The sequence below is a fragment of the Odontomachus brunneus genome, unplaced genomic scaffold, assembly GCF_010583005.1.
Source record: "Odontomachus brunneus isolate Ranch 3 - 2012 unplaced genomic scaffold, Obru_v1 Obru_scaffold_196, whole genome shotgun sequence".
Lineage (NCBI taxonomy): Eukaryota > Metazoa > Arthropoda > Insecta > Hymenoptera > Formicidae > Odontomachus > Odontomachus brunneus.
In genome coordinates this window covers 510,584-519,587 of record NW_022639646.1, presented here as the reverse complement: position 1 = coordinate 519,587, position 9,004 = coordinate 510,584, and the positions used below count along the sequence as shown (strand labels likewise).

General features: G+C 36.2%; 1 protein-coding gene across 1 annotated transcript; it reads left to right on the top strand.

Moving 5' to 3' along the window:
* Positions 1-6,443: 6,443 nt before the first annotated feature.
* LOC116851922 lies at positions 6,444-7,895 on the top strand. The gene is made up of 2 exons (XM_032831852.1): positions 6,444-7,640; positions 7,738-7,895. The coding sequence occupies exons 1-2, from the start codon at positions 6,747-6,749 to the stop codon at positions 7,747-7,749; spliced, it is 906 nt and encodes a 301-aa protein (XP_032687743.1). The 5' UTR covers positions 6,444-6,746; the 3' UTR covers positions 7,750-7,895.
* Positions 7,896-9,004: the final 1,109 nt, after the last annotated feature.

Sequence of the window (9,004 nt, the reverse complement as noted above, 5' to 3'; positions counted from 1 at the left end):
CATGAAATATCGTTCTGTGAGCGCAGCTGTACGTTGATAGCAGGGATGTGCGATTTATGAAATTGTATATATCGCGATACGATCTTTTTTAAGGGTCGCAATGAATGCGATACATCGCATCACAATTTTGTATCGCAAATATGATTTTAAGTTGTGATTTTATATCGATAATGCAATTTTTAATTATGAGAGAACCTGGGGCTGGAAACCGCAAATTTTATTACTATATTTTCTTAAATATAAATGTAAAACATATTAAAAATAAATAAATCAACTCTCTCTTTCTCTTTTTTCATATTACATCAAAATATCTTATGATATGTTCACTATAAGAAAATACAAATTTTATTGTAAAAGATTAGTTAAAAATAAGACCACACACACGTAATGAAGTTAAATAATTTTATAAATTATTCTACCGGCTCTTGAAGGCAAGCCTTTGAGCTTGTATCAGATTGAATATTGGAAGCCGAGGATGGCGGATTAGAGATTAGACTTCGAGGAATCAACCGGATTTCGACCTAAGCTCACTTTATCTCGATTGATCAAGTTTCAATCTTCAATCCGCAATCCTCATTCTTCAATATCTGATATGAAAGAAAACAATTCATTGAAAATTGACCGTCGACAGTGAGATTTCAGTCGGGGTATCAGTCGGATGAAAACGTGCACTCGCGTCGCGAGATCTCCCGACGTATAGCAAATATTATTTGACATTCTAATGGGACGATTATGTGGGACAGCAGGACTTACACCTTCCCATGGAATTTATCAGCCCTTCTTCCGCCATGATTTTCATAACGCGAGGGAACTGCGTAAATATCTGGCGCATCATGATTTATTCACGAATTATTCCCGTTTGTTTCGTTTTCCCATCGCGCCATCGTCGCGATGTTGAGAGAACGAGAGATAAAAAAAGAGAGAGAGAAAGAGAGACAGAGAGAGAGAGAGAGAGAGAGGGAGGGAGGGAGAGAGAGGGGGAGAAACCGAGCTCGCGCCTTTGAGTTTGTTATCTTCAAGAAGGTTGCGGCCTTGACAACTCCCACGGCATAATTTCGCGACTTCCTCATAGATTAGCGAGTCCGCCGCCAGCCCGTTCGTCCTTAAACTTTCTCGCGAAACTGTATTAAGCGCGATGAGACCGCGCTGAGGAGCGCCTCTAGAGAGAATGTATGCGTCGAGAAGATAAATATTATGATTATATTCCTCAATCACGTAATCGTATATTTAATCGCGTTGTTTTTCTTTTCCGTTGCAGGTGCATCGTTCGGGACGCGAGTGTGTCTCACGGAAGGTGTGTGCTCGGTGCCTGTCTCTCCCTTCTTAAGTACGCGGTAATTCGTTAATTATGTTTCGCTGTGGTGTCCCATGATGTGATAAGTGCCGCGACTTGCTTATGTGAGAGAACGATGACGTCATTGGTGCAGAGGGACTCTGTCGGCGGCGGGGCGCAGAGGAAGAGGGAGTCCACCGACAGCAACGCGTCCAGTTACTTGTTGGTGAGTCGAACATATTGACGAAGTTAAGACTCCAGTGCTGAGATTCTGTAACTTGTATTGGAGTTAACGACAGTTTCGTTATCGTTGCGCAGCTTTTCTACAGTATACAAAAGTTGCGCAACGATAACAAAATTGTCGTTAACTCCAATAATGAGTTACAAAATCGCAGCATTGGATACTCGCCGTACAGCTCCGAATTGGTGGCGTCAGAAGTGAGAAAACGCATATATCTCTGAAATTCTTGCGTGTCATTTTCAAATAAAAAGATATTTGTATAAAAGACTGATCACTTCTGATCACTTAAGCATAGGGAAAACCAGGGCTATATGGCCCCAGGGGTGTGTTACTCATCTGCTCTTTTTAGTATTTATCTTGAGAGGAATAGCGGGTACAAAATCGCGCAATAGTCCTTTTAGAACATAAATACATTACCCCGAGTTTCATTAAAATCGGAATAATATTACAGTTAAGAAATAGAAAAAATTGATTTGGTAATAACAAAATAAATTTTTTAGCTTTTCGAGCTAGCTTTCGAATTTTCTATCTTTCGAATCAACATTCTTCATCGTGATTGAATAAAATTAAGCAATCTGTTACTAACTGGAATAAAATTTGCTGCTTTATTTCATCATATTTAACAGAAAAAATTCGACCATATACATATAAAAATTTTTCTGCAAACTTTATTTATTTTTAAACTTCTAAGTTCAATTGTAAAGATACAAAGCAATGTTCTTTCAAATTTTCTTGAGCGGAGCAAACATATGTTGGGCATGTAGAAGCTGTAGAAATGTTGTATTAGGCAAATACTGCTAAAAGAAATATGCTCAAAAGAAATATGGCATGGAAAAAATTAGAGGCAAGAATAGGTGAAATTTAAATGAACATTACTGTGTAATTCGCCCACTTTTTTGGACAGGATAGCGGGACGAGGATATTATAAAACAAAGTTCAAACAATAGTGTACAGTAAACCCTTCAGCCTTGAAACCAAAAGAGAAAAGATGTACGATGATTTTTTACGGAGTAATGCTTGTTCAAATTTCAACTATTTTTGTCTGTAATTTCTTGGTGCCACATTTCTTTTGAGCAGTGTATTTACGCAAATTGAAATTTATATCGTTTTCGTCAATTATGTGTGACTCATAAAAACATTTATAATTTTACGCAATCAATCATAAACTTTGCAGAAAAAGGTGAATATTTTATAGATAAAATTTCCAAGCTGAAATCTCCTTAAGTGAATTTTTTTAATTAATCTCGTAAATAATACAAACGTACACCTTGAAGTATTAAGAGAAAATTAGAAGAACAGGAATTCATGTCAAATATAACATCATAATCTTGAGGGAAAATCCAGTCAGAATTAACTTAATAAAGAGGAGAGGGAAAAGGCTGAGGCAAGGAACACTCACCATTTTTTAGGACACCCTGTAGAGTTGGTTACTCGCACGTGTCACGACGCGAATATCCGCGGGCGGGAGGTTCTTCGGGCCGCGAATAAAGCCTGTCCTTTACCGAGAAGAGGAAATTGCGTGACGCACGAGAGAAACTGGCGCCATTTGTCACGGGGGAAAATTTTCGACGGGCGCGCGAAAAACTCTCGCCCCGCGTCCTCCCTTCCTCCTCTACGTATTATTATCGGCGCCTTCGCTTTGATTACCCGTGTGCGTGCGTGCGAACGTGCGTGCGTTATTTCTATATATTTTTCTCTTCCTTATCTCCCTACGTCTCCGCGCACGAGTCGAGAATTTAGATCGTTCTCTCATCCTCGGATGAAAAGAAAGAAAAATCGCGTGATACCGCAATTTTTCGCGAGAGAGATCGAGATAAAAACGAGGGATCGAATGTGCGAAATCGTCGTAGCGAGGCTTCACGAAGGACGCGAATGTATTTACGAACGAGCGTAGGCTATTTTAAATTGCCTGCGTGCCAACGGCGAAGCGAGGTTTCTTAAGGTCTTTGTTGTATATTGATTAGAGAATAAGATGTAATCTTCGAACACAAGGTCTCAGAATGTCAATACAGACACTTGATGAAGTAATTCCTCAATTATTTCAAGAGGTATAGAAAATGGCGAACATGTAAAGCAACATTTATTCACTTGAAACGCTTTTTGTGCGTACTCTGGAAAATATATTTTGAAAATCGTGAAATTGTAGTTTCACGTCTTGTGTTCGCCAACTCGTTATTTAAGTGAGTAAACTTTTTTGTCTCTACATTTATCTGTTGGTTTTGGAATTTCTGGTCACAATCTCTCTTTTTATTTGTAAAAAATGTTATGGGTTTAGCTATTTTTTTCAATACTTAGTTAACAATTATTTCAACATAATTTATAAATATATTTATATATATTTATAAATATATCCTCTTTTATTTCAAATGACTTTTCAGGTTAAGTTGACCTAAATTAAGTAGAATTAATTGTTACACATTGCAAATTCGTCGTGTAGTTTTAGTTATGACGTGATTTATGCAAGAACATATCGCATATGTATTATATTATATATATCACAACAGTGAGTCTGCGTGAAGTTATTATCACAAGGTTTATGAAAATTATTATCTTCTTAATTCAAGACTTTTTATTATACCTGATTATAAAATATCACTAACTTTGATAAAACATTTTCAACCTAAATAGAAATAATTTATCTTGTTTCCTTTACATGAAAGACATGTGACAATTAATCCTGTGTATGAGGTAGATAATCACATTTATACGTTTTTATTTACATTTTAATAACTTCTTTGTAAATAAATAAATAAATAAATAAATAAATAAATAAATATATATATATATATGTGTGTGTGTGTATATAAGAATGTTTTTTCTCTTATCTAAAGGTTGTACCTACATGACCTACATAACCTACATGAAAATAACAATATTAAAAAATATTACATCTTTTTTCTTAAACGAGTGTGTAAAAAGTGTAAGAACAAAACCTGGTTTCCTCTATTTTGCCAAGTTATAATATCGAAATCAATATTAAACATTATATTAAAGGATATATCTTTATATTAAAGATTTTATACATCAATATGTATAATTTTATATTATATATCATATTAAAGGATATATCTTTGGAGAAATAATCAAAGTAACAATAATAATGAAGATAATAATAATAATATTTCGTAAGTTTTAAATTTTTCTCTTTAATTTCTTCTTTGAAAGAATGCATATCCACTATTATTCGTACAACTGCTCCATCCGCCGTTTGACGATTAATAATTTTTTTTTGAAGGCGCTACGGATAGCAGACAAAATCTATCATTCTTCGTATTTCTCGTAACATTCAGAATCGCTTAAACGTCGGACAGTCAATATAGAGAGAATATTACAAACGACGACGGGGGGTTGTATGAAGAGTAAAGAACGCGGGTGGCTGGAGTAGCCCGGGGGCGGAAAGTGAAGTATCATCGAGGTTTGTGAAGGAGAGGAGCGTAGAGGAGGGGACGGGACGACGGGAGAGCAAAAGGGAGGGCTCGACGAAATACGAAGTCTGCGAAATCCCGTTTAATGCAAATTTCGTCATACACACCGGGACGAGATATATCGCGCCTTTGTAGAATTAATGTTCGCGATGTTTCCTTTTCATTTCCGGCTCGTCGCGGAGGTTGCGGTGGAGGAAGCAAGAGAGAGAAAGAGAGAGAGAGAGAGAGAGAGAGAAAAAGAGGACGACGCGGGGGCGGTTTTGAAAATGTGATGGATCGCCAGAACGCACTGTATACCGAAGGGATCGGCCTCGCGAGAATCGATCTTCCTTACCGACGAATTTCGCTCGTAAATAACGCGGGTAATCCAGCGAGCCTTCGCGTCACAACGAGACATTCATCTTTTCAATAACGCAACATACTCCCACTCCCTCTCTCCCTCTCCTGCAACAGCATCCAATTTATTTGCTACTCTAAAATTGCGTTTTGTTTTCTAACCTATTACGCCATTTATTCACAGTAATAATTCATTTGCAGCAGTCATTTATAGTAGTAATAATTTGCGACACGTAATTTACTTACTATTGTAAAATTTTGCGCTTTATTTTTTCATTTATCACGCAGTTCATTTACAATAGTATTTTATTTATAGCAGTTACTTGTAGTAATTATTTACAGTAGTTCACGGAGAAAACAGCGCGATTGGTCTACATACAAATCTGATTGTGTCAACAAGATTCAATATTAAATCTTGTTGGCACAATCAGATTTGTATGTGGGCCAATCACGCTGTTTTTTCAATATTGAATCTTGTTGTCATAACCAGATTTATATTGTTTCCTCCATATAGTGATTTACATTAATAATTTAACTAAAATAGCAAATTAAGCGGCCGGGTATTATTAATAAATTCCAATATTTAATACAAAGATTTCTACAAATATTATATATATATATATATATATATTTCTTAAAGTTTATACAGAGATACTCGATACTCGGTATAGAGATACTCGACAGAAAGATTTTGAGATCTCAGGATCGACTTCATTAATTTTATAACATTATGTTATATATGGTTGATATCGACATAAAATATCCTCTCAAAAAAGTCAAAAAGATATCTAAGAAGAGAAATATTGTTAGATTAGAAAAAGAATAGTGATGCTACGTTAACAAAAATAAAACACTTTGAAATACAATCGCCGCCGCCGCCACGGCCGTGACCCTCGACGATAAGCCACTTCCAATGCAACGCACGATCTTTGTTCCTTTTCAAACAAACAATTAATTTGTTCCTTATCCATTGAGATGAGACTTTAAAAAATCTGGAAATATTGTAAAGTATTCTTGAAGTTATTTCATTTTTATTTGATATTTTTGTTCATCTTCAATAGTTTCAACGATACTCTCGCATTTGAAAAAAGAAATCAATTTTTTTAAAGGGAAATTACACCTATCAAAAAATGCGTTGGAAACTATATTAGCATTGCCCGATGTTTTGAAAACCCGTTTGTGCTATTGTCTGCGGCATTTTTCTTGATAATAAATATTCATAGGACGTTATATCTTTAGATACAATTCAGTTTGTCAACAATTCGCGCGAAACTCACAGAAAAACAGAAATCACAGAAAAACATGTAAGTCTCATCTCGATGCCTGTCGAACAATTGCCGAGTGTACATCTCTGCTGAGAATAGCGAGTCCTATCATAAATATATTAAGATGCCGAGTTCCAAGTACATTACTTTTAAATTGATATTACAAATAAGGTGTCAATTGTCGTGAATTAAATAAAAGTGTCAGCATGGAGGACAGTACTTTGCTACAATATTTCGCACCGCAGACGCCTGATTATTATGATACTTTCTTCAATCCGAATATTTGTCACGTTTGCAAAACGACCAGTGATACTTTGATGCCTTGTAATCGGTGTAACATGATATTTTACTGCGACACGGAGCATAGACAGTTCGACGAGCCGTATCATACGCAGATCTGCGGAATCATAACAACACTTTCAACAGAGGCGCCGCAACGTGATGTGCGCCAATTAAATATGAACGAATGGCTAGAAGCAAAGAAAATATATTACTGGTTAGTAATGAAGACGCTTCCACGTCTATTAAAGCCGCACGAAATCCAAATGTTCCAGTTTGCAAGATCATGTCTAATTTGTCATCAAGAAACGAATCTATACACTTGCTCGTCATGTTATTCCGTAAATTATTGTACTGAACATGCAGACTCGTATATACGCACTCATTATCAAAGTTCGACTTGCAAGCAGCTGTTGTTATGTCTCAATTTAGATATCCAGCAAACGATGTTAAGTAATGTTACTACATCGTTGAAATTACACACGATTAATTCCAAAAGTCTGCTTACTAATATGGAAACATTTATTAATCAATATGTGAATCTAAATCAAGTATGGGGGTTTAAGGAATATTACTATTCCGATTATGTATCAGCACCGCTGACTCTGTTTTATGGAATGATGCATGCAAAATTGTTAGATTTTCTCGAAGTACAAAGTCCTGTATGTGTTATTCATATAATAGCTGCGAACAATTTAGATAAGGAATATTTGCCAGCTTGGGAACTTCTGCTGCATCTTAATCCTGATCTAGAAGAACTAACAGTTGTACTGATAGGAATAGAATTATGTACCGAACACTGGAGTATCGATCTTTGTTCAGTATGCACTTCGAAGAAGCTATTGTTTCAATCTTATCAAATGTTATATCACGATTATGTAAACTTTAAATACTATACGCGTCCAAATGTGATTGCAGGATTTCAAATAGATTTCGACGCTGGGGAGATATGGGAGGAAACTATTTTGACATTATGTAAGCAATCCTGTCCGTTATTATTAACTGCCAAATCGAAATGTAAAGCGGATGAGAACATAAACAGAATACAAAACTGTACACAACGTACAGACTTATACAACGTATACGACATACGCAATGTATCATATGGCAAAAATGAGTTTAGCTCCTTCAGACCATGGAGAGATATCGAATCTTTTGTATCATGTCGTAATAATTATTTGAGTATATATATATTTTACGAAGATTAGTAGAGTTTTTCTTTTCGAACTGTCGGGTTCTTTTAAAACTTTATGTATATCGTTTAGTACTATTTATTTTTTACCTTCCCTAATTATTGGCTGCTGTCATATATAATAAAATGTATCACCCTTGATAAAATTGTAGTGAAATAAAAGAAATGTAAGAAAGTGAAATGTGTTGAAATTATAACGGGGAGAGACACCTCGTCGCGTGTTCCATTTAACAAATCGTAAATTTCCTCGCGAACTTTTGTCCGGCGTTCGAGAGAAATGCATGTGTCCCGTTTAATTAAGTGACGTCGAGCCGTCTCGTAAATTAACATCAAAGAGAGATGAGCGATGAGAGTTCGTGATACTCGCGAGCGAGCGAGCGGACGTATATCCAAATTATAGATGCAGAATCCTGTCTCAAATTAGAGACGGTCCGAGGCGGCGAGTTTTCGCGCACGGACGCCCGCATGCGTTAAATAGACGAGGGATGTGTAGGGTCACTATACGAAACTACTCGTGAATATTCAGCGAAGCATTAACTACTCGCGTTGCGCAGCTTACGAAGAGAAAGAGGGGGAGAGAGAGAGGGAGAGAGAGAAGGAGAGAGAACATCATCTGTTCTTATCCGCACTCAAAGTTGAAGCGTTTTTAAGCTGTCGGGACAAGGTGGAAGCTAATGCATGTCAGAAGGATTACTGCGTGTGTGTATGGCATATATTATATAATGAAATAATAATCATATCAAATGACACAAAAGCGCTGTGTTGAATAATAACAGGTACTAGTGCTGTTTAGGGGACCCATCTCTAATAGTCTTAGGATATATATATTAGGACCTTAACTTAGTTTCCGCCCGCAAATGTTAGATGGCAATGCAAACAGTTCTAGTAGTCATTACTAACGAAACAGGTAGTTTGTGATTAATTTCGACATTTCTCGATAACATTCAGTCAGCATACACAATTATTTTCCTAAACAACAATTTCTTTTGCTTT